This window comes from Trichoderma asperellum, chromosome 1 (genome assembly GCF_020647865.1).
Source record: "Trichoderma asperellum chromosome 1, complete sequence".
NCBI lineage: Eukaryota > Fungi > Ascomycota > Sordariomycetes > Hypocreales > Hypocreaceae > Trichoderma > Trichoderma asperellum.
In genome coordinates, this window is record NC_089415.1 from 6,447,707 (window position 1) to 6,471,486 (window position 23,780).

General features: G+C 52.0%; 8 protein-coding genes across 8 annotated transcripts; 4 read left to right on the forward strand and 4 right to left on the reverse strand.

Moving 5' to 3' along the window:
- Positions 1-655: 655 nt before the first annotated feature.
- On the forward strand, positions 656-1,609 carry TrAFT101_002037 (uncharacterized protein; the record flags this gene model as incomplete). The annotated part of the gene is made up of 3 exons (XM_024903647.1): positions 656-895; positions 964-1,167; positions 1,247-1,609. The coding sequence occupies 3 exons, from the start codon at positions 656-658 to the stop codon at positions 1,607-1,609; spliced, it is 807 nt and encodes a 268-aa protein (XP_024763154.1).
- A 425-nt stretch (positions 1,610-2,034) lies between these two features.
- On the reverse strand, positions 2,035-3,039 carry TrAFT101_002038 (uncharacterized protein). Its single transcript, XM_024902410.2, has 3 exons — positions 2,796-3,039; positions 2,660-2,722; positions 2,035-2,602 (listed from the first exon to the last, which is right to left on the reverse strand). Exons 1-3 carry the CDS (start codon positions 2,895-2,897, stop codon positions 2,459-2,461), a joined length of 309 nt encoding a protein of 102 aa, XP_024763155.2. The 5' UTR covers positions 2,898-3,039; the 3' UTR covers positions 2,035-2,458.
- A 260-nt stretch (positions 3,040-3,299) lies between these two features.
- Positions 3,300-10,847, reverse strand: TrAFT101_002039 (uncharacterized protein). Its single transcript, XM_024903649.2, has 3 exons — positions 10,447-10,847; positions 6,175-10,300; positions 3,300-6,115 (listed from the first exon to the last, which is right to left on the reverse strand). Coding segments are annotated over exons 1-3 (6,522 nt in total). The 5' UTR covers positions 10,449-10,847; the 3' UTR covers positions 3,300-3,721.
- Positions 10,848-11,102: 255 nt separating this feature from the next.
- On the forward strand, positions 11,103-12,573 carry DYS1 (Deoxyhypusine synthase). Its single transcript, XM_024899533.2, has 3 exons — positions 11,103-11,516; positions 11,572-12,351; positions 12,416-12,573. Exons 1-3 carry the CDS (start codon positions 11,298-11,300, stop codon positions 12,479-12,481), a joined length of 1,065 nt encoding a protein of 354 aa, XP_024763157.1. The 5' UTR covers positions 11,103-11,297; the 3' UTR covers positions 12,482-12,573.
- Positions 12,448-13,846, reverse strand: TrAFT101_002041 (uncharacterized protein). Its single transcript, XM_024902411.2, has 2 exons — positions 13,419-13,846; positions 12,448-13,341 (listed from the first exon to the last, which is right to left on the reverse strand). The coding sequence occupies exons 1-2, from the start codon at positions 13,689-13,691 to the stop codon at positions 12,679-12,681; spliced, it is 936 nt and encodes a 311-aa protein (XP_024763158.1). The 5' UTR covers positions 13,692-13,846; the 3' UTR covers positions 12,448-12,678.
- An 8-nt stretch (positions 13,847-13,854) lies between these two features.
- On the forward strand, positions 13,855-16,364 carry XYD1 (D-xylose 1-dehydrogenase (NADP(+))). Its single transcript, XM_024907823.2, has 3 exons — positions 13,855-14,664; positions 14,729-15,166; positions 15,238-16,364. The coding sequence occupies exons 1-3, from the start codon at positions 14,601-14,603 to the stop codon at positions 15,909-15,911; spliced, it is 1,176 nt and encodes a 391-aa protein (XP_024763159.1). The 5' UTR covers positions 13,855-14,600; the 3' UTR covers positions 15,912-16,364.
- Positions 16,365-16,820: 456 nt separating this feature from the next.
- TrAFT101_002043 (uncharacterized protein) lies at positions 16,821-18,883 on the forward strand (the record flags this gene model as incomplete). Its single annotated transcript, XM_066126496.1, has 3 exons — positions 16,821-16,863; positions 17,369-17,994; positions 18,878-18,883. The coding sequence occupies 3 exons, from the start codon at positions 16,821-16,823 to the stop codon at positions 18,881-18,883; spliced, it is 675 nt and encodes a 224-aa protein (XP_065982599.1).
- An 86-nt stretch (positions 18,884-18,969) lies between these two features.
- Positions 18,970-20,116, reverse strand: TrAFT101_002044 (uncharacterized protein; the record flags this gene model as incomplete). The annotated part of the gene is made up of 2 exons (XM_024906401.2): positions 18,970-19,735; positions 19,887-20,116. 2 exons carry the CDS (start codon positions 20,114-20,116, stop codon positions 18,970-18,972), a joined length of 996 nt encoding a protein of 331 aa, XP_024763161.1.
- Positions 20,117-23,780: the final 3,664 nt, after the last annotated feature.

Here is a 23,780-nt window from a genome sequence, read left to right on the forward strand (position 1 = left end):
CACCCGCAGGCGTTCGTGCACGCGTTTTAGCCCAGGAGAATTTTCGCGAACGGCTAATGCACGGACCATCTTCGGAGCCGGAACAACCCGCCCTAGCCACCGCCGGTTGGCGCCCCAGCCACTCGTCAGTGCTGTCACGTCAGTGCACCGCCATCCGTTGCCTCGCCAACTTGTTTACTCAGCTCTTTGGGCTCGGTTTCCAGCTCCCCGTCTGATAGCCAGCTGCAGCAACCGTCCTGTCCCACCAACTCGTCTCGTTGCCCGGAGCGAAAAGCAACAGCAGCCTAGCCCGTCCAAGTACAACATCGTCATCCCCCCAGCCTCTGCGTCCTGACAATCTTCAAACCTTCAGCTTCGGGGGCCGCGCTACGGTTTTTGCTGCTCGCCGCATCGGATTCCACACCGCCGCAGCCTGTTTTTGTATCTCTTTTTTTTTTTTTTTCCTCTTTTTTCCTTACACCGCATTGCTCCTTTGCCTGCATCGACCCTACCGAGCCGGATTTGTCGATTTTCTTTGTTTCTGCTGCGGTGCCCACTCCTATTCTTTGTTGAGTAGGATCAGCATTCCTGTCGTAGAAAGAGAGATCGTTGTTCGCCCGAGACACGCTCTCCTGCCGAGCTCTCTCCAGCATCTGCACGGAACGTCGTTTCCACCATGGCGGCGTACCAGAACCGCAACTCGCAGTATGCGACGGGGGGCAACGAGAAGCGCGCCCAGCGCACCCGCTCCAGCGAGGGAACTGTCAGTACAACCACCTCATCGTCTGGCCGCGAATCAGCAGCGACTCACGTAACGGAGGCCCCGACATATTCGAAGAAAATTGTCGTTGTAGGAGACGGTGGATGCGGCAAGACATGTCTGCTCATCAGTTACAGCCAGGGCTATTTTCCAGAGGTAAGCAGAGCCCAGCCGCAGAGATCCATCGTTAAGCATGCAGATACTGAAGCTCGACCCCCTGGTAGAAATATGTTCCTACCGTATTCGAGAACTACATCACCTACCCGACGCACCCGCCCACCGGCAAGACCGTAGAACTCGCGCTGTGGGATACCGCCGGCCAAGAAGAGTACGACCGCCTCCGCCCGCTGTCGTACCCCGAGACCGATCTGATCTTTGTTTGCTTCGCCATCGACTGCCCCAACTCGCTGGACAATGTCATGGATAAGGTACGTTGGAGGCTCCACCCCCTGAATCTAGTCCGAGGCAGCTCATCTGCGATTGCTGTCTTGCTAACGCCGACCACAGTGGTACCCCGAAGTTCTGCATTTTTGCCCTTACACCCCCCTCATCCTGGTCGGCCTCAAATCAGATCTCCGGCACAAAAAATCTTGTATCGACATGCTGAAGACCCAGGGCCTCACGCCCGTCACCGCAGAGCAGGGAATGGCCGTTGCCAAGAAGATGGGAGCCCAGTATATGGAATGCAGCAGTAAGGAAATGCGGGGCGTCGACGAGATCTTTGAACGAGCCATCCTGACTGTCGTGGCCAACGACCGGAGGAACACGGAGACACCTACCGCATTGGCTGTGTCCGCGGGCGATGGAAAGACACAAGCTCCGGTAGTAGGAGGCCTTAAGAGGAAGAAGAGAAAGTGTAATTTCCTCTAAAGCGCCCACGCGCGAGCTTACATGCTCATCCTTTCTGCACTGGCGGCAGAAGGGCAGTGGTCGTCAAGGTGGACTTGTGGGCGCGGGAGTGGATGCGGACGCAGATACGGCAATTCTAATGACCATTAGACGATCTTTTACGACGATTTGCGCCTATAACGAACGACGTCCAACGGCTAATGGTCCCACGATTTCAGACGAGAACGCTAGGAGATGGGAGACGAGCTGCTGGTGCATCTCGCTCTTCGAAAGAAAGGTAGCAGAGCCTGGTATATATAAGCGGAAATCCGCGTGGTTGATTTTAACATATTCGAGCCGGCCTCTTTTTTTGGATTTGCGCTTTAGGTCCTGCTAGCCTTGACGCATGGAAGGGGAAGGGTGGATATGGAAGCCACGAACTTTTCAACGCAACTAGGAAACGGGTGGTGACTTTTTGCGAACTTGTGTGGTCTTTTAGTGCTTTATTATTTTTTTTCTTCTCTTTTGTCTCGCTTTTTTCTATCCACTTTGCGCTTTTCTCTTATGTAGCATGATACTGTTGTGTTCAATCAGGTTTGGGATGGGGACATAAAAAATCATCATATTCACCCTACCGACTGTCTCTCTTTTTCTACCCTTTTCTGTCTTTATATTTCTCTTTCTCTCCGATCTAGCGGTCGTGTTGTAGCGATAGTGTAGATTTATACGTTGCGTAGATTCGGTTGGGGTACTCGGTATTTTGGGGTATCTTTGTCGCCTACGTGCGTGTAGTAGCAATATAATCTTTTGTCTGTTTCACATACAACGTGCCTCCCTCCATCGTTCTCTCTGCATGTCTCTCTCTCCGGGAGTTGGGTATCATGTCATATCTCATTCGTGTCGTGTCTCCTCTTCGTCGGCTTGTGTTTCGTCGCCTTGGTGGTCTGCTGCTTTGTTGCTGCTATCTTCATCTTTGGCCATGACGTTTTCGAATTGTGACCAGAGAGCTTCTACAGAAGAAAATTCATTGCCGACCTAACAATACATTTAATTAGCATTTGCCCATCTCTTTGGCCGTCGTCGGGGACGAACAGCAATGACTGCTTCGAGCGATCGGTTCAATTTGTTTATACTGGAGAGGACCTGTTCGAAGCTCTATAGCCATTCCCCCCCAAATATTAGCTCTCTCTTATCTCGGGCACACAAAGGGCGAAAGGGGCTTCCATACTTGGGCAATGTCCCCGATGAGGACCTCTCGCTGCTGTTCGAAATACGTCCTGCTGCTGCTGCTGCTGCTGCTTGAGCCGCCGGTGGTGTTGCGTGCGTCCATTGGAAAGCACCAGAGATCTGCTTTTTTAAAATTATTGTCCTCTTTTCTCTCTCTCTCTCTCTCTTTGAATGCAGTAGCTAGTATTGGAAGGATGAAGTGTACTATGATGTGGTGCAAAGTCGCAGTTGAAGTTGCGCGACGCGCGAGAAGCTATTTGGATATTCAATCGCTATCTACCTGCAGCTAAGTGGTTTAGAACATTTAGCAGCTGATAGCTGCTACGTAGTAGCGGGGACAAATGCGCCCCCCACCAATCATCTTTAACCAACTACAACATTACCTCACATATATGCAGGGCCATCTGCTGATGGTAATATTCACGGTTCACAAGACAGTCTTCAGACGATATTCATTTATATATATATATATATATATATATATATATATATATATATATATAAGCTATACTTCATCATCGAGACAAATAGTATCGTACAGAGGCCCGTCCCAAACGCAAAGAGCAAATACTTGCATTCGAAAATGGCAGGTTTAAACCAAAACAGTTGAAAACAAAACGCACTATACACAAGCAACTTCGCCGGTCCTTCTCCTTTTTTCCCAGTTTACAGTATTTGTTTCGCCATAAACGCTCCGTTCAACCAATCCGAATGCCTTTGTGTATCTTTTTTTTCTCAAGTGCTTCAGAGACTCCCCATCTATAGAACATAGCAATTTCGTAGTTGAATGATAAAACAAAAAGAGAGAGATGTGTATAAATAGATGGAGGAAAACAAAAGGATTGCAATAAAGTAAATACATAATTATAGCGAAAACAAGCATAGCATATTGCTATACCTCTCATTAGCCTATCAAAGAGCCCTTTCTTATCGCGCATATCTGTCTTGCTGCCGATCATACTCGTGCGGTCGAATACCTCTGTTCATTATATCACGAGGGTCCCTCGGATCTCTCGGATCCCTCTGATCTCTTGGGTCTCTATGATCTCTCGGATCTCTTGCATCCCGAAGCTGCATGTCTCTTGGGTCTGGCGCTGGATAGCCATGCATCTGTGACTGGGCAGGTGGCGGCCCTCGTGTATCATAGACACTTGGGGTGTAGCTTCTGCTCGGCGGAGGTTCCCGGAGATCTCGCGGCGGCGGCGGGCCTGGTGTCGATGCATATCGCGAGTATGGCTGAGGGGCAGAGGGTAGCGGTTCCCGAGTAGCTGGCGGGTACCTGGATTGCATTCCGTGCTGTTGTGGCAAGCCAGAAGCACTTTGTCCGTATATTGAGGGGGGTCCGCGTTCATCTCTCAGATGCTGTTGAGGTGGTGGAGGTGCCGTTGACCATGTCGGCCCCGGAGTCCCTGGCTTTGTTGATGGGTGCTGAGATCCCCAAGCCTGCTGCGAGTGTGGTGGAGGAGCCTGTGATGCTTTCGGAGGTTGAGTTGGCCAGCTGTTGTTTTGTGACCGAACATCAGAAGGCTGTGCTTGGTGACCGGATGATGGCCAAGCGTTATCGCGACTGCTCGGAAGAATCTCGCGGCTCCTGGATGACGAGTGAACCGCGTATGGCTGTGCCGGCGGTGAGGTGATATGCGTTGGCTGAGAAGCTCCTCCGTATGATGTAGGATAGCCTGTCTGGGACTGGTATTGAGCTTGAGTCGGCTGTGCAGGTGGAGGATATCGATGCGATGTTTGGGGAGAGTTCGTTCCACTTGCGGGATGGCTTTGCGGATATCCATGGGACCGGTAGTAATCAATGTCCACAGCTGAATCAGATGGCATGCTTCGGTGCCCACTCATATGCTGCGAAGAAGCCGACGATGCGGGATAAGGAGGCTTGAGAGATGGCATGGCTGATGCTCCACCGGATGGTGTCCGTGTGTAGGGAGAATAGTGCGCGTCTGTTTCCCGACGAACTGGGCCTCCCTGCGGAAGCCCGGATGCTGGTGGCGGCGGCCTGCCGATACCCTGAGATGGTGGTGTCGAGGACGGTGCAGGTGTATGACTTTTTGTAACCTCGGCCACCCGCTTGGGGGGCGGAGGATCATCATTCAAGAGCGACATGATGTTTGACTTCCGGGGCTCAGGTGGTCGAACCGGCGTGAGGGGAGATATTGAAGCAGCATTCGGCGGTGGCGCAGCCGCACTATAAGGCTCATGCGGAGGCCCTGAAGGTATCCTTGGCTGAGAATTTTGAGTCGGTCGAGAAGGCGGAGGTGCCAATGGCGGTGACTGTACTGCTACAGGTTCCGAAAGCAATGGCCTCATTGGCTGCTGCGATACAGGAGCAGAGTACGGTTGAGGAGCAACAGAACGAGAGGGCTCTTGAGATGGCGCCCTTGCTAATGAAAAAGGCTCTCGGGGGCCTCCGCCATGACTGAGCTGCTGGCGATGGGTATAAGGCTCGTAACGGTGCTGAAGTGGTGCCTCGGGTTCTTGTTTCATCCTCATCGACTGCTGTTCTGCTTGTCGGAGATCTCGCTCCCTCTCCCTCTCTATTTCCATTTCTCTTTCTCGAATGAGCTGTTGTTGTTGCTGCTGCTGCTGCTGCTGCTGCTGGTGATGCTGATGCTGATGTTGGTGGTGAAGCTGTTGTTGTTGCTGCTGCTGCTGTTGCTGCTGCTGCATTTGCTGCTCTCTATACCGCTTCTCAGCATTCATACGCTCAAGCTGAGCAGTGCGTTCACGTTCAGCGATAGCCTCGGGGTGCGATGGTTGAAGGGGCTGTGCCACAGATAACGGGCGAGGGTCTCGAAGCTCCGGAACCTGGCTACCAGATGACTTCTGTGGCAACGGCACTCGCTGAGGCTGAGCGGGATCGCGCTCTCTCTCCGGGAAACCGAAATGCGGCAGCTGTTGATGAATGGAGCGCCCGCTCGGAGATATGGCCTGTTGTGTCCCTTGAGGCACTGGGTGAGCCGGTACAGCAAGAGGGGTCTGGTTAGGCTGCGCAAGAGGAGCTTGAGCTGGAGCCTGGGCAATTGGCACACCATAAGTAGAGATATGCTGCTGCTGCCTCAATGGCTGAGGAGGTGTAGGCTCAACTTTGGGCTGCGGTAGATCCACGTGAGGGTCGACTGCTCCAGGAGCAACCGCAATAGGTCGCGACGTGCCAGGCGCAGTGCTTTCGAATCTCCTACCACGACCACCACTACTGAGTACAGGGGGATCAGGTCTCTTTTCACCCCTAGCCCGCTTTGCATCAGCCTCCTGAGCAATTACCTCCCACTCGGGTTTCCCTGAATCTTTCTGCCGCACATAATAGTTCTTAACCTATATTGTTTATTGTATTAGTAAGTCTATCGCTCACAATCATTCGGGTGAAATCATACCATCACAGTTGTTTTCGATTGCATGTATTTCGCAATTGCAGACCAATCGGTGCCAAATGCCCTTAATAGATGTGGGAAGTCATTCGCTTCAGAAACACTCCAATAGCTCGATGCTGCTTGTGACAGTGCCTTTCGTTCAGGAATAGGCTGTTGTAAGTTGAAAGTGGCAATAGAGGACGGAGGCGGTGGGGGTGGTTCTGGCCGAAGAGATGGAGCCGCCATAACTTCTGTAATAGAAGTAACGGCAGGCTTCGGTCTCTCCATAAGTTGCGGCTGTGGAACAACAAATGGCGGTTGAATGCCTGCTGGCAGCGGTTGCTCGAATTGTACCGGCAAGCGATGAGGGTCGGATAGCGGGTGAGGAGCTGGGAGAAATTCTGCGGCCACTGGGCGGGATTCGGCTCGGCCTCTTCCCTTCCCCGTCCCTGAACCGGGGCCCGGCGCAGCCGCAAGGACTTGGTTTGGCTTAGATGCTTTGGCATCCTTCTCTTTGTCCTTGTCCTTGTCTTTGTCCTTGTCTTTGTCTCTTGGCTTTCTCCTTTTCCTGCCGTCTACCTTTTCTGGCTGGTCGCCCTTGGCAGCAGCAGATGCGCCGCGTCGTCCAGGAGTAGCAGCAGGAGTGCTCTCGCCGTCCGTCGTAGGTTGCTCGAAGCCCCACGTAGGAGCGGCAGCTCTTCGCGGCCTTCGCCTTTCTCCATTCTCTCCATTCTCCTGGGGCGTCTCCTCCGCTTCAGGCTCGCCGTTGCCGAGCTCCGAAACCAGAGCACTGGACCTCTGTTTGCCCCGTCCACCCTTCTTACGCCTCTTGGGCTGTTTCTTCAGCTTCTCTTTGAGATTGAGCTCTCCCTTCATCAGATAGTAGTACTGAATGCAGGAGTGGAAGTCGCGGTTTGGAAGAGCCTCCGCGATCTTACCCCATTGCTTGGGAAGCTCTAGGTAACGCTTCTCAAAGAGCTGTGCTTCTTCCTCAGTGAAATTGTTAGTGGGCGGGAGTATATGCCATGCAGAAACAAGCCTATCTGGAGGCGTATATCCCGACCGATCAATGTACTGAACCTGTTGCTTCTCCAGATCGTCCCAGTACATATCTGGAATGACAGCCTCCTTATCGCTGCGGTATTTCTCCTGCTGGATTCGCAATTCTCGCTCCTTTCTCTCTTCGTCTTCCCGCATGGACGCCTGAAGCACACGCTCAAGATCGCGCTCTGTGGCAAATCTTCTACCTGTGCCCCTTCCTTCTGGCTTATGTTCGGGCGTAACGGTGCCTGTAGTCTCCGAGGGAGCTGAAACAGAAAACTTGTCTCGGCTTTTTGTCGCCACAGGATCATCTGACAAAGTGTACTTCAAGTACTGCATGTAGTTGTCTGCATAAACCTGTTGCGCGTGCCGTTGCTCATTGGATCGATCGAAGTGAATTTTTGCAATATGTTCGGCAACAAAATCGTCGATAATGGGATCCGAGTCTAGCGTCGCCAGAAACTCTTTATCTCGGTACCAGACTGGACCGTTGAAATCAGGAAGGCTATCAATGGGTGGCGTCGACATATATCTACGGACTGTCTCAGCGGCAGCCACAGCTTGAGCCTCCATATAAGCTTCATCTTCCGTCTCAGTCTCATCATCCTCATCTGGTACTTGAGATGGGGTGCTTGGAGCTTTAGGTTCTACTTCGGTTGGTTTCGCCAGACTGACAGCCTCTTCGGTAGGCGCCAGAGTCTTTTCGTGAGTCTCTTCGTTGATCGGTTCGGCTTCAACTTCTTTATCCTCTTTCATAATAGAGTCATCTGCCGTGGTTTCGACTACAGGCTCGGGAACGTCTTTGAGCTCAGGGAGTGGAATCACAGGTTCGTTATCGACGTCCATTTCTTCGGCTTTGGGCTGAAGGTCTCCTGCCTCTTGTGTGGCTACAACTTCAGGTTTCTGTGTATCTTCCTCGACTGTTTCTTTGCCAAGTTGATCGCTAGCAGACTCCTTTATGTGATTGATCTCCTCGGTCTCTTTTGAAGGATGGGGTTCGTCGGGAATAACAGGTGTTTCTTCTGTTTGTACAGCTGGCTCCACCTCCATTTTTTCGCTCACGGGTTTAAGGTTCTCTGGTATGTCGCCTACCATCTCGGATAATCCCTCTCCTTCGTTGAGGATCTGTACCATTGATCCATGAGACAAACTCATAAAGCGCCTGATAACTTCAACTGGTGTCTTTGGTCTTTGCAATTTGTCCAGTTCAGCCTCAGTCTTGTTGATCTCCATATCAAAATAATCCCCCATATCTTCATCATCAGATTCGGGAGGTTCCTCTTGCTGGATTTTCTTTGGAGGCAGAGCAAATCGAACAGCGCGAACTTTGAGTCGTCTATGTTTTTGTTCTATGGCTACTTCGACGGAGGGTTTCGTATCCTCGGTCGTCTCATTTTCTTGGGGCTTAGAAAGTAAGTCCTGTTTAGGAAACGACTCCTGCTTGGGGGAAGTAGAAGGGGCAGCAAGCGGCTCCAAGTTATCCAAAGGCTTTTCGTCCTGGTCCATTGATTCAGGTGGCTCGTAATCAACTGAGTCCTTTTCCTCAGACTTCTCATCTTCGACTTTTGTGTCTACTTCGCTCAGCTTTTCGTCTTCAGTCCTTGTAGTTATCTCGCCCGGCTCTTCGCTATGGTGGGCTCGCAGTCGTTTATCTAGCTCGGAGTAAGAATCCGACTTGGCATCGCTACTACGCGGTCGCCTTGGTTCGGAGGGTTCGACCTGCGAGATGTCCCGTTGTAACGGAATGGACGGCTGTTGAGCAAAACTTTGCGATCTCGCTACCTTTGGCGATTCCGGTGGCGGTTTCTTCAAGCTTGGGTTGATCCATTGTTTGCTAGATGGGCGGGTAACCTTGGGTTGTTGTTGAAGTCGGGGACCTACAGGTGTCCCTATAGGGGGACTGTCGTGAGGTGCAATTTTCGATGGCCCAGTGGGAGGCAATGGGGTCTCAGGGGCTGCCGGGGCTTGTGGTGCGGAAGCTTGTCCTGCAGAAGCTTGTCCTGCAGAAACCGGGCGTTCTCCAAAAGCCCGTGGGGCCGTTGGTGGCGGCTTGGCCGTGACTATGCTAGGGGCGGCCTGCGTCTGCGTCTGCGTCTGCGTCTGCGCCTGCGCCTCGCCACCTGCCCCCGATCCTGTACCCGTAGCCGGAGCCCGATTTGGCGCAGATTCGAATGCCGGGGCTGATGGTGTCACATGAAGAGGTGAGACGTCTTTGGCCTGCGCGGCAGATTCCTGAGCCGCCATCTTCGGGCGAAAAAGTTCACGATCTCCTCGGTCCCTGTCGATATGAAGGTCACGGCGCACATCAGCATCGGGATGCCTATCGTTTCGCTCGCGATCGTCACGCTCACGGGCCCAGCGCCCTTCCTGAGAGCGACTGCGCATGTAGCGGTCGCCGCGATCGTCGTACGGGACTCGACCACGGCCTCTTTCCATAGGCCAGTCTCCTCTTCCACCCCTTCCTCGTCCGCGGAATCCTCCTCCTCCTCGTGGAAATGGCAGCACACCAAACGGAGGCTCTGATGACGAAGAGCCTGCCGATGGAGGACCACCATCACGGGAGCCACGTCGAGATCTGTCTGCATCTAGTCCTGGGGGTATATCCCGGTCACGATCCCGAAAATCTCGTGCATCTCGCGTTGGTGATCGTGCCCTCGCGATTGGTGATCTACGCAACCTAAAGTCTCTCGAGTCGCGCCAATCTCTATCTCGCTCTCGGTCACGTTCTCGGCTTCTCTCGTCTCGATACCGGTCTCGAAAGTCGACATCTCTATCTCTTCCTCGATCACGGCTGTCATCTCTTCCCCATCCTCGTCCTCTGCCGCGTCCTCTTCCGCCTCTAAAGTCACCGGCAAATCCTCCTCCTCTCGGCCCGACAGGCGCATCTATAAGGGCCTTGGGACCACGGGGCGGCTCTCTGCGCATCTGGTCTCCGAACAGATCTCTGCCTGGTGGGAATGGTGCCGAATTCGTTCGGGCTTCTGCGGATAAGCGACGCCTATCACCATCATTGTTAAAGTGTGACGGCCGGTCAAAGCGATCCGCTGGGGATCTATCTCGAGGGGACCTAGACCGCCGGTCCCCATCGTATCTTGAATACCTAGACGTCCTATGACGAGTGTCAACGTGAGTAAGATGGCCCAGGCCGATACTTGCAGAATTCAATCGTCTCTTCTGATAACGATGGTCGCGGCGCCAACCAGGGCCATCGACAATGCACCGTTACCAGGCAGATGATTCAAGCGCGGTACGTACATGATGAGTGGCGGGCCAGTGCCGGATGAGACCCTGCAGATGTTCCGCAGGTCCCATCCAGGAGCAAATAGTGTCGCGAAACCAGAGCTGGAGATGGATTCGCTGCGTATCGAAGGCGGACTTCTTTGTTGTTGGCCACGGGGACTGCAATGGGCTCGACGGTTCGGCTAACGTGCCTCTGTACCCGAACCCAGCACAAGGGGGTCCTGAGAGGTCGAATGCAAAGGGCCAGAACCCTCCAACAGGCAAAAAAACAGGCTGCAAACCCCAGCCGACGATCCGACGATGTCTAGCCGCGACGCTGCAGATGATTCCACGGTAATCGATGCAAATAGCCGTCGGGGGCTGGAATGGTGAAGGAGCTGAAGATCTCGAGGTCCACCGTGAGACTTCAAAATACATCCAGATCGCGTGGCGCTTGAACAGACCTAGCCTCTTTGCCGCGAGGCGCTAGTCCCTTCCGGGGGCTCTGCGCTGGTTAACGCACCCCGGCTCTAGGCGGGGCCTTGGCGCTGTCGAGAAAAATTCCATGTTTATAGCACTGCCGGACCACGGAGGTGCGTGCCTTGTAGCACTGCAATAGTGGGACTAGCCCCATTATTGATAGAAGGCTTTTTTTTTCTTTAATTTTTTTTTTGGAGTAAATCTTCTGACGGATGAGGCTACCCGCGACCTGTGCAAATATAGAGAACAGCGTCAAGTATCCCCCCTACGTTGAACTTGACAGGCCTCTATCAGAGGGTGGTAGAATCTATTTTTAAATCGTCTTACCTTTCGAATTCAAGACTTTTATCTTTTTATGATCCGCAAGGACATTACGCATCATTCAGCAGAATTCCTATCTCTTTAAAATGGCTGACAACGGCAACTCAAATGCACCTCCCGTTGAGGTCACCAATGCGGTGCTCGTCAAGTCGGAAGAAATGCCAAAGGACGCCCAAAAGGTAGAAGAACTTGATTTCAACAAGTTAAAGGGACCCATTACCGCAGAGGATTTATTTCTGGGCATGAGAAATATGGGATTCCAGGCAACTTCGATGAGTGAGGCTATCAGGATCATCAACGACATGGTTAGTAAGAGAGTTTCAAGACAGCTGATTTCGTGTGGCTAACAGCCTCACCAAGAGAGCTTGGAGAGACCCTGAAACAGGAGACAAGACCACAATCTTTCTGGGATACACCTCCAATCTCATCTCATCCGGTCTAAGAGGCGTCTTTCGGTGGCTGGTGGAGCACAAGCATGTCTCAGCCATTGTCACCACAGCAGGAGGAGTAGAGGAGGATTTCATCAAGTGTCTCGGCGAAACATACATGAGCTCTTTCAGCGCAGACGGCGCAAATCTGCGAAAAAAGGGCCTTAACCGCATCGGAAATCTTGTGGTCCCCAACGCCAACTACTGCGCCTTTGAGGACTGGGTGGTGCCCATCTTTGACAAGATGCTGGAGGAGCAGGAAGCCAGCAAAGGAACAGAAGATGAAATTCACTGGACACCATCAAAGGTTATCCACCGACTGGGCAAGGAGATCAACGATGAGCGCTCGGTATACTACTGGGCATACAAGAACGACATTCCGGTTTTCTGCCCTGCCCTGACGGACGGCAGTCTTGGCGATATGCTCTACTTTCATACATTCAAAACTTCACCACAGCAGTTGCGCGTTGATCTCGTAGAAGATATCCGACGCATTAACACTATCGCCGTACGAGCAAAGAGAGCAGGAATGATTATCCTCGGAGGAGGAGTGGTCAAGCACCACATTGCAAACGCATGCTTAATGAGAAACGGTGCAGAGTCTGCCGTTTATATCAACACAGCCCAGGAATTTGATGGTAGTGACGCCGGTGCTCGTCCAGATGAGGCCGTATCATGGGGCAAGATCAAGATTGGAGCAGATAATGTGAAGGTAAGCACCCCCCTCCATCTTTCCCCTGAGCCATATGCGGACATGAGCTGAGACGAAGTATTAGGTTTACCTGGAAGCCACAGCTTGCTTTCCATTTATTGTAGCGAACACATTTGCGAAAGATATTTAGACTTAGATATACACTCAAGGTATTCCAGAGCATTCTCAGTTATTTTTTTATTATACTATACTAAATAGGCAGACTATACCATACATATTCCCATTCGCATCGTCAAGACACTCAGAAGGAATTATCAAGTGGTAAATCTACAAGCTCACCGTGTATTTCACCTACAGATATAATAACTTCCACTTTTCTGCTGAGGGTTATGGCTCACCGATTAGCTTCTTGAAGCTACCGAGCGCAGAGGCCCAATCAGAAGCCCCCTCTCCCTCTGCCCAGACGCCCACAGCCTCTATTCCCTCTAAATCTTCTTTCATATGTGCCTCACTTGTCGTTCCGTCCAAGATGGTAGTCCCCTCCAGACCGAGCACCATGGAATAATACGCCGCAACTGCCCCCACTCCGGCCTTTTGTGCCACCACTCGGACAGGGCTGCTTTGAAGAAGATGCCTATTGGCGGTGATTGTCCAAAAAGACTGGAACACAATTTTCTGCTCGCGACAGAATGCTCTAAGCTCGGTCTCGTAATGGGTCCTATTTTGGAACCGATTCTGCACAACAGCCGGCTTCACGCCCATGTCGTTGAACAAAGTCTGCAAGACGGGGAGGGTGGTGTTGGATATCCCGAGATTTCGAATCTTGTGCGGTGTATATGTTTCGAGAGTCTTCCACACGGTTATTGTCTCCTGGATTGTGTCCATGGGAGAATGCAGCACCAGACTATCCAGGTATGCTTCTTGGCCATCAATCGTAAAGTTGGCGAGGGATGACTGCACAGACTGATGAACTTTATCAGCCAGCGGGGCATTGAAGTCGTATGGGGCAATGTCACTCTGCCCCGCTGGAGAAGTAAACTTGGTCTGGATCTACAAATGTATGGTTTAGCCATTGCTTTTCTAAGCAAAGTCTTCGTGTACAAAATAGAGGCTGTAGCTGTACATACGAATAGGTCCTCTCGTTTAATTATACCTTCTCCTATAGCCCGTCGAACAGCGGTGCTAACGCCACGCTCATCATAATGCTTCGGCTGTGCTGCAGTATCGATGCCTCGGAAGCCTGTTTTTAGAGCCAAGTAGACAAGATCCGCGGTCTGGTCCTTCTTCCAGGCGGTGCCATAGACCAGCTTTGGAATCCGCGTGGAAGATGTTGAAGATATCCCCAGAGGAAGATCTCGCGCAAGGCGAGAGGCCTGCGCTCCAATAGATGGTCGGGCCATAACGCTAGGATCGCTGAAGGTGAGACCGCATTGGCAAAGATGCCATTTAGGAGAGTTGCATCATGATAAAGAAGGCGGTAGATAAACAATTGCTATCGGCTTATCGGCCTGGAGCTGGTAAATATCAGTCCCATGCGCTCAACAGCGGAGCTTGAGACGCGGGGAAATAGACCATGTACCCATTACGAGGTCACGTCAGGCTGCTTGTCTTTTATATTGCCACATTCATATAAGCCTATATACTATGTAATATGTCAAACAAAAAGTGCTTAGTTTCACCTTCATCAACACATCAAAACTCCAGCTTCACGGCCAAAGCTTCCTGATCAATGCTTTCATCTCAGCATCATCCGGATATTAGTCCTAGAAACTACGGATATACTGTCGGGGCAATGGACATGGCAAAATGACGCCGTTCTCTGAGCCTAATTGGATCGCATGTTGCAACCCCACCAAGCCGAATTCCATTCCCCGCCGCTAATGTAGGTCTGCCATAATAACGAACAGCTGAGGAGATGTTCGGATTTGGTTATTTGTAAGCTATAGCGAATGCGTTGTATGGCCAGCAGAGAGAAATAGTCGCCGCGGGGCAACTTTGTCCGCACGTTAAGAAGTGGATAGTGGGATATCCTCCACCACCGGCGGCCGTTTATTGGCGACGGCGTGGATCTACCAGTTCGCAGTGGATCGCTTCGCCGTGCATTTTTGTTGACGGCGAGCTTTTGCGAACAATCGCCAACTTTGCTAACAGAGAGAGCTAGATGATGCTAGTGTATATAAATATCCGTAGAGCCTCCTGCCCTCCAACCTTCAGCCCACGATTCTCATCTCAACGCAATCTCATAGGAGAGCTCTCTCTGTCGTAACACATTTCTCTTAGCGAATACGATTGAACGAATACTGCCCACAATGGCTACAGGAAACCCTTACACCGTGAAATGGGGCATTATGGCCACCGGCGGAATTGCAGAGAGTCAGCATCTCGTCTTTCCACCGCATTTCAGGAGGCAACCATTGAGCTAATACCATGATAACAGCATTCTGCAAGGATCTTTTGTGCAACCCCGAGATTCGCGGCGCTCATGACGTGCGCCACGAGATTGTTGCTGTGGCCTCCTCCAGCAGCAAGAAGAGGGCGGACGAGTTTCTCAAGACGATAGACGGTGCTTTTGATGCCAAGACATATGGATCATACCCAGAGCTTGTCTCCGACTCCAACATTGACATCATCTACGTCGCAACTCCCCACAGCCACCACTTCCAGAACACCATGCTGGCGTTGGAAGCCGGCAAGCATGTCTTGTGTGAAAAGGCGTTCACCGTTACGGCCGCCCAGGCCAGAAAGCTCGTCGAAACGGCCAAGGCGAAGAACCTGTTCTTGATGGAGGCTGTGTGGACTCGATACTTTCCGCTGAGTATCCAGATTCGAGAACGTATCACGGCGGGCGAGATTGGCACTGTCTACCGAACAATTGGTGAGTATACCGACTATATGGCTGATACACTTGATACTGCTAAATAACGTTACTTACTTGCTTTAATTTAGGTGACTTGTCATTCAACTCGAATGCAACTGAGGGCAAGGGCCTCTCGTTTGCAGATTCTCATCGCATGGTCAATGTTGATCTTGCAGGCGGCGCAATCCTAGACCTCGGAGTGTATCCCCTGACTTGGGTATTCCAGACGCTATATCACCTACAGCCAGAGCAAGATAAGGAGGCACCAACAGTGGTCGCCGCCAGCAACAAGTACACCACCGGCGCGGATGAAAACACGGCAATTATCTGCCAGTTCCCTCAGCATCACTCCCTGGGTGTCGCCACAACCACCCTCCGAGCACACACCGATCCCGAACTCGACGCCGTCCCGGCTATCCGAATCCAGGGATCAGAAGGAGAGATCCAGGTCTTTTTCCCTGCTTACCGACCCCTCAAGTACAAGGTTGTGAAGAAGAGCGGCGAATCCCAGACGTTTGACTGCCCCATCCCCGGAGACCCGGCACGCAATGGCTGGGGCCACGGAATGTTCTGGGAGGCAGACGAGTGCGCTCGATGCCTGCGCGATGGCAAGAAGGAGAGCGCCACGTTGCCCTGGAAAGAGAGCATCGTCATTATGGAGACGATGGAGGCGGCACTGAAGCAGGGTGGAATTGAGTATCCGGAGCTGATCACGACGGATGTGTATGACCCGAAGAGTCCATTGAACACCGGAAATCAGTAAAGAAAAAACAAAAATCACCATCACAATAGGGAGAGTGGAACGGGACAAGAGAAATTATCAAACATAAAGCCAGGCGATGACGTGAGCTAAAACAAGATATAATGAGGTTGGAAATGACAGGGATTGATTGCTGCAAGTACATGTACATACCTACATGTATGTATAAGGGCCTTGAATAGTGGTATGCATGAGAAGTGACGGTGACAAGTACCTATATGCTGATATGCTGGATACGAGCGCCACAAACGCAGCACATATCCCTGGCTCAATGCAAACTGTTTGCCACACAGTAGCATGAAACGGTGTAAATCATGCTATAACCGATAGCTGACATCTGCTTGCAGAAAGAAAGAGAAAGGAAAGGAAAAAGGAAGCCCCTATATCCAAGATGAGATCGAGTTAAGGCTAGAATAGCTTCGATAGTATTCCCTTGCTTGGAAACCAATCAAATCCTCTCTACACCATCCAATAGCTGCCACGGGAAACAGTCACCTATCTTGATTACCTCACACACATATCGTATCTCATAACACAAGTCAACCGCAATCTAGATCATAGACGCCATCCTTGGCTGTCATTCTCAATCCCCACGGCGCCTTCCAAGGAGCACTTTTGTCTGCATCAGCCCATGGCCTCCTAGTCCACAAAACAAGGATCCCACTCTCCACTAATACCACCGAACAATACCACCTCAGCACGGCAATTATTCAAATGATTAGAAAAAAAAAAAGCCAACACGGAGCAAGGGCCTATCCCGTTTATCGAATATCAAAAAAACCCTTGCCCGCAGAAAAATACTACACGGCGAAAAAAACAATGGCGGAAGATAAGCTTCCCTCCCCACACGATTTAGGCGCTCCCGCCGCAACGAAGCCAACCGCTTTTCTTTTTTCCCACTAATCAATCAACATGTCCAGAAATGCACGGATAGTTTTATATACGCACCCCATGGGTAATTCATTTTCCAACACCCTCTCCAGCCGCTTAGCCTTTCTGTCGCAGGCTTTTTTTTTTTTTGGACGGCCATGCTTGCGAAATGCAGTGAAACCACCAAAAGAAGAGGCAGTTTTTTTTCCTCATCTTCGTTAACAGACCAGCAAGCACAAAACACACAGCTTCATCAATTCGTATAATGCATAGCTAAGACTCTACACAGGTCATAGCCCGTTTTGGGAGGGAATCTAAAATCTGCTCGGTTTTCATCCCGCCTATCAAGGGAAAAGAAGAAAAAGTTGCAGCTCCATCTCTCATCAAAACACCAAAAAAAAAAAAACATCCTTCTCTCACACATCTCACACACACATCTCATCTCACCCTCATTACTCATCTCATATACAACGTACCCCCGTCAAACTGCAACCCTCTCACACAAAAAAAAAAACATCATCCCCGAACCCCCCCCGAACTAAATATAAATAAAAATAATTTCACACACAATACAATGGAGCAGCCCTCAGCAGAGGCCTACGAGGCCACCCACGTCCACTCCGTCTACAACGCCATCGCGCCGCACTTCTCCTCCACCCGCCACAAGCCGTGGCCCCTGATATCCTCCTTCCTCACGGCGCAGCCCCCCGGCGCCACGGGCCTCGACGTCGGCTGCGGCAACGGCAAGTATCTCCCCGTCAACCCGACGCTGCACATCTTCGGCTCCGACCGCAGCGAGAACCTCGTGCAGCTCGCCCGCGCCGAGCGCAACGGCGAGGTCGTCGTCGCCGATGCCCTGAGCCTGCCCTACCGCGAGTGCTCCGTCGACTTTGTCATTTGCGTGGCCGTCATCCACCACTTGTCCACCAGGGAGAGGCGCCAGGAGGCCATCCAGGCGCTGTTGAGGTGCGTGAGGGCTGGTGGCAAGGTGCTTGTCTACGCGTGGGCGCTGGAGCAGGGCACGAGTCGGAGGGGATGGGATGAAGGGTCGGAGCAGGATACGCTGGTGCCGTGGGTGATGCGCTCAAAGGGCAAGCCTGACGCTACATATCAGCGGTACTATCACTTGTATCGAGAGGGGGAGCTGGAAGAGGATGTCGTGGCTGCGGGGGGCATCATCTTGGAGAGCGGCTATGAAAAGGACAACTGGTGGGTGGTATGTAGCAGCAAGGAAACATGAAGCTTGTATATGGGAGCAAAAAAACAACACCTAAAATCACCAAGAGTTGCTAAATGGACAATAATTTTCATAATGATAATCACGATAGCTAATTTGATACAAAGTAAACGCTGCAGATATGCTGTATGCTTGCTAAATGAGTAGGACAAAAAACAAAACAGTAAGAGTTTTATGCCCAGTGTATGCCCAATGCCATTCTCCCCCCAAAAGCAGAAAGAAAAGAAGTACAAGAGAGAAAAGAAAAAAACGCCCTTTCGTTTCATGCCCTTTCAACACAGCTTCTTCACGTAGCGACATCCTAAATACTCCAACACGGATACCTTTATAAAAAAAAGGTTCTCCCATCAGCTGCCATTGGTCCGTTCTCATGTACCTCTAAAGCCATAGTAGAATGCCTGTTCATGACCCAAAACCACCAGAAAAAGCCCAGAGTCAATGTTTTTCTGTATTCCAAGAAGCGCCTCTAGCCGTAGACCGGAAAATAACCAAAAAAAAAAAAAAAAAAAAAAGAGAAAAGGGGTGCAGAACTTGGTTGACAAAGCGCTAGTACAATAATGAATGAAAACTTAGAAAAGAAAGGAAAGTAAAGAAAATCATCAGAGAACAAAATAAATAGCAGGCTGTCTTAGTGTCTGTGACCGGGCGTAGTGGACTGTTGATACCGTCCGTCCGTATCAGTGAGCTTGTTCCGTGAACCGTGTTCCGTAATTCCCATATATTGATATTGCAGTGCATATCCGTCCCGATGCATGCTATTCGTTAATTTCATCAAAGCGTGTGCCTTAACCCAAATAACGAATGAATAACCTTTTTTTTTTGTCTTTTTTTGTCTTTGTCCCTCGCCTTTCTCAATATCAAGTTCTAACAATTTTCGCCCGCCATATATACGCTTTGCTCCATTTCTTTGCAATATATATGAAAATCGTTTGGTGGTTGAGAAAGAGTAGGTTTTTATGCCAGTCTTCGCCTATGAGCACCATCCGGCCTTGTCATATCAGGGCTCGCTCGCCGTTTCGTTCCAGTCTGTTCTAGAGGCAAGTAACGAGGCATAGAAGGGTTATTGATCGCAGGCAGAGACGTTGGTGTTGGTGGTCCGCTTGGTGGACCATACGGACTCATCCCCGTGGTTAGCTGTGCAACGCTTGGTAGAGGGCCTGTGTTGTGAGAGGGAGGGTGAGGTTGAATCGGGGCAAGGCCGGGACCCGGGCTGTGGCGGTAATCAGGATGAGGGTGCGGCAAAGCAGCGGCAGTTGCCGGCGGCGGCGGCGGCGGTGGCGGCTGCTGCTGCTGCTGCGGCGCTGATGGTCCTGGCACTACTGCGTGGGGGGAGGAATGGGGTGTTTGATGCAGGTGTTGGGGAGGTAACATTGGTCGCGCGTGCTGTGGGGGAGGTGGTTGCGAGTTGATAGGTCCTCGTCGAGATGTTCGTGCAGGCGTCATGGGGGGCATGAGTTGGCCACGGCTGTAGTTCGAGTGAGGAGAGGGCGGTTTTATTTCACGAAGACTGCTACTATCGTGTGGCTGAATCGGCGTCTGGTTTCGACTGGCCATGGCCCTGTTGCTCGCTGCCTCGTTATTGACGGCAGCGAGAGAGAAAGGAACTACTCCAGCTCGTCGAGCCATGTCCGCCTCTCCAAGCTGCCAGTGCATCGCTTCAGCTGCTCGCCAGGGGACAGCCAGTTCTTCAGCCACTTTAGCCCACATATCAGATTTGAATCTACAAATAGATGCATATTAGTATTTTACGTAAGTGATTGATACTTCAGATTGAAAGAGGAGAAGTAATGGTAGTAAAAACACGAATGAAAATCAAGCCATATATGATGAAAAGGGGGGGATCCTTTTGCGCTGCTGTAATCCATACATACCTCTCATAGAGCCTAGCAAGCTTATTCTTGCGTTCCTCATCCCACTCACTGCGTCTCTCGAGATAGTTCTGGTAGTGAAGCCGACAGCTGATGGCACTGCGTCCTGGAAGTCGCTTGGAAACATCCTCCCACTTCATGCCTCTCCCGCGGAGTTCGATGATGACGGCATCCTCTTCGGGAGACCACTTGCTTTGTTTCTTGACAGGCTGGTCTGGAACGTGAGGTGTCATACTGCGCCGATTGCTCGGAACGAGCGTCGGAGCTACAGGCAAAGGCCCTACACGTGAAGGGAGGAGGTCATGAGGAGTAGTCGTAGGAGTTGATGGTACAGAGGCAGGTCGAAGCTGTCTTGTGTGGGACACGGAGGGCTCGTTTGAGGCTGGAATTCGAAGCAGAGAGGCGATATCCACGGAACTGGTTGTCAAGCCTCTACCGCCCAGACGGGGTCTGTCAGCAGAGGCGCCAGAACCGCGGATCAGGCCGTAACTGCCGTGTGCGACCACGTTGAACGCCGTCGGTGGCCCTGCCTGCGGGAGGCAGAGCAGCGACTGGCTCTGGAGTTGAGCCAGCTCAGCGACTGCCTGCTTAAGCCCCGGCGCGGGCTATGCAAATGAGGCGATGATGAGGGCCGGCGTAATGGCCCGGTGAGGTGGCAAAGCAGTGTCAGCAAATTGTGGCCGAGACACTGTGTCCTGGAGACGGTTGATGTTCCTGTTTTTTTTTTTTTTTTTTTTTTTTTTTTTTGTGGCGTGGCGGTTGTTACGAGAGCTGTTGCAGAGGGCAGCAAAGGGGCCTAGGCAGACAGGCCAGCCCCTCGTATGTGATGCGTATGAAGTCAGAGCGACGGCGTCAGAGATGGAGAGAAGCAGGGAGCAAGATGTGTGTTGTCCTATCGTTGCCTAACGCTGCCAGAGGAGAACACAGCCGCAGGAGCTGAGAGCTGAGGAGGATAAGAGACGTTCGGGCGTAGCTGGGCTTCCAAGTAGCGTGAAGAGGAGGGAAGAAGACGGCAGAAGAGAGAAGAACAGTGCTTGAATGTGCTTGTGTCTCGGGGATTGAATACAATGGGCTTGCAGTTCCGGGAACGTGTTTATGAAGGCAAAAATTGCCAACTGATTGGCGTGGCCCGGGGGGTTCATGGGGCCAATTGGGGGGGGGGGGGGGAGGAGATGAGAGGAGCCGATGAAGCAGAGCATGGGGCCGGCGGCAACGGGCCACTACGTCAAGGCCAGACCAGGACCCTGTCGCTAGATCGGGTTGCAGTGCTTGGAAAAAGGCCTTGGGAGAGTCTCAGTTCCATCTGGCCAGTCCCACGAGAGAGGAAACGTCAGATGGACCAGGCAGGGGTGGAGAGAGCCCAGCGCTGGGGACAGGGCGGACGCCAGTCCGGGAAGCCATTTGATGGTGCATCTGGCCGTTGAGTCCAGGGGGAGTCGGCCACAGCCAGCAGCCAAGGCTGATTGGCCTGTTCGGCGCCAGCTGGACTGGGGAGGGCAGAGAACGGTGGGGGAGTGTGTTTTGAGAAGAATAGAAGAAATGGCAGGTTTGCATGCATGGAGGAGCAAGCAAGCAGCACGATAGAGACTGGGGCTCAACTCAAGCTAGGGCCCGAACAACGTAGGGCTAGTTCCCGGCCCATGATGAACTAATTGATTAGAAGCTGATACAAAAGAGGGCAAAGGCTTGTCGGCAATGGCGAAGCGCGAGATTGAGCAAGATCAAAAAGGGTGCGAGAGGCTGGCGAAGAGGCGGCCGGGCTGAAGACTATGCCCACACACAGTAGGTCGGGGAAGCAGCATCACCACCACGCAGGCTTGAAATCAATGGAAGAAGCAAGAACAAAAAGGGAGCCGGGAGGGGGTGCGGCTGGAAACCAGACCAACAGAGACCACAGCAAATAGTTCCAGGAAAAAAAAGCAAAAGGGAAAACAAGGGAAAACAGAAGCTTGCTTGAGTCACCCTCCAGCTCATCCCATCGTCAAGTCGACGTTGATTCAAGTCGGTGAGGAAAACGCACCATGGCGGTGGCTTGTGTGCTCGTCAAAGGTCGCCAGGCTCATTGCATCACCGGCCACGAATATGCACCAGGCCCTGCAGATGGAAGCTAATCAAAGGCCCTGGATCCTCTTTGGGTTCCCAGAGTGGAGGCTGGAACATTGGAAATCTGGCAGCGTCGTGGCCCTCCTGCTGCGTGTTTCAGCCGAGCTTTGCCAGATCGCCCACGTCGTCTGCTGTTCGTCTAGCGGCTGACAGCTGGAGCAGACAACGGAGAGTGGTGCGTGCCAAGTGCCGGAGGTGCGTCATTCACTGCTGATGCGATTCCATGTCCTTCTCTGGCCGCTTCACCTCATGGCTGTATATGAAGTGCGAACCGCCTTGCTGTACCGTACGCATCTGGGCAGACTGTGTTCGTGCGAGGCAGACAGCCCTTGTCTCTGGCGTTCAATCGCGCTGCCAGGAGTCTGACCTTGTCGCTCTAAGCCTCGTCGAGTGCAAGGTTCGCACTGGCATCCTCGTTCGGCTCTCGCCACGGCACCACGTATTCGGCGCAAGGAATGGTGGACATGCTGGATGGCTTCATTTTCCTTTCTTTTTTTGGTGTCTGGTGTGCGTGCATGCGCATGGGGGAGGTACCGTTGAAGTTTAGGTAAGTACCAAGGTACAGACCAAGGTACAGCTGCTCTCACCGTCGCGCGGTACGCATCTCAAGTACTCTCCCACGCAGAGTGCCAGGTGTATATGCTCCTCTATATGCTCCAGTGTACGGAGTAGGTAGCATGTACATTCTCTGCGCCTTACTTCGCCAGCCGTGCATTTGGGTATAAAGATAGATTACAGCAGCAGCTCCATCCTGTAAAGCCAAGTCGGGAACCCGTCTCTCGATCCGTTCTAGCAGCTGCTGTGCGCTACCTGTCTATGGCCAGCACAGGGGTCAACAAAGAGGCCAACGGCACAGCTGGCCTGCCGTTTCATATACACGCCCCCCTCTTGGTCCAGCTCCTCTCAACTGGTCGCCCCATTCGCTATGGCCTCACTACTGCCTGTACATGTATGCATGTGCGGAGTTCATTTTGCTTTTGGCCTTCAAGCAGGCCTGCCAATAAGCTGTGGCTTGACTTGGTGTTCTTGTTCCTGCCCCCTACATTGCTAGTATATCTGAAGCCACCACCGCAACTTTGTCCAGGGACTTCATATATGCAGTGTAGCACCTGACCCGGCCACGCATTCATGCATCGAAAGGTCTGATTGCTGGATGCTTGAGTCAATTGCTAGGCAGGCAGGCATGTTATGAGCTGCTGGGTATGAAGCACATGCCTTGGGTAAGTGTTTTGGATTGTTAGTGGCTCTCAATTCGCAACCAGCTGCTGTAAGATGAGGTAGTTTGGCATCCTGCATCCTGCCCGTGCTAGGACTGTGCCCATCGGGTTCGCTGGGCTGAACTCGTATCAACAGCTCTCCGCCCCCAAGTATTACAGTCTGACTTTGTTTAGGTGATCCCGGAGGCGGCGTAGTCTCCCTTGTGCCGCAATAGTGGTTTTGAACATATCTACGTGTTCGTGGCCAAAGGCCCAGCTCTCTGTTGAGCCTCTCATCACCTTAACACTACGGTAGAAGATAGGAACAGGGAGTTGCTGTCATAGCGCGTAGTATGTAATACCTAGGTACATAGGAGGCTTTGAAATAATGGAGTGGCAAGAATGGCAATTAGCGAAGCAGGGCTCCTTAGGCCCATCCAAACATGTAGTTTAGCACCGCGCTTATATGGCCATAGTGGATGCTTCGATCTTACGGGAATGACCGTCAATCATCCTGTCATTAGCCCGTAAATAGCATTGCTACCGGGGAGCAGCACCAGTAGCGTCTGCTCGCCTCTACAAGCTGTCATGTCCCCTG

Coding starts and splice junctions, on each gene's coding strand:
- TrAFT101_002039 (XM_024903649.2), bottom strand. Junction 6,116..6,174: donor AATCGAAAACAACTGTGATG/GTATGATTTCAC, acceptor TAAACAATATAG/GTTAAGAACTATTATGTGCG.
- XYD1 (XM_024907823.2), top strand. CDS start 14,601: ATGGCTACAGGAAACCCTTACACCGTGAAATGGGGCATTATGGCCACC. Junction 14,665..14,728: donor CACCGGCGGAATTGCAGAGA/GTCAGCATCTCG, acceptor CCATGATAACAG/CATTCTGCAAGGATCTTTTG. Junction 15,167..15,237: donor CACTGTCTACCGAACAATTG/GTGAGTATACCG, acceptor GCTTTAATTTAG/GTGACTTGTCATTCAACTCG.
- DYS1 (XM_024899533.2), top strand. CDS start 11,298: ATGGCTGACAACGGCAACTCAAATGCACCTCCCGTTGAGGTCACCAAT. Junction 11,517..11,571: donor TCAGGATCATCAACGACATG/GTTAGTAAGAGA, acceptor AGCCTCACCAAG/AGAGCTTGGAGAGACCCTGA. Junction 12,352..12,415: donor TTGGAGCAGATAATGTGAAG/GTAAGCACCCCC, acceptor ACGAAGTATTAG/GTTTACCTGGAAGCCACAGC.
- TrAFT101_002038 (XM_024902410.2), bottom strand. CDS start 2,897: ATGGACGCACGCAACACCACCGGCGGCTCAAGCAGCAGCAGCAGCAGC. Junction 2,723..2,795: donor TCATCGGGGACATTGCCCAA/GTATGGAAGCCC, acceptor GAATGGCTATAG/AGCTTCGAACAGGTCCTCTC. Junction 2,603..2,659: donor CGCTCGAAGCAGTCATTGCT/GTTCGTCCCCGA, acceptor ATGTATTGTTAG/GTCGGCAATGAATTTTCTTC.
- TrAFT101_002041 (XM_024902411.2), bottom strand. CDS start 13,691: ATGGCCCGACCATCTATTGGAGCGCAGGCCTCTCGCCTTGCGCGAGAT. Junction 13,342..13,418: donor TTAAACGAGAGGACCTATTC/GTATGTACAGCT, acceptor ATACATTTGTAG/ATCCAGACCAAGTTTACTTC.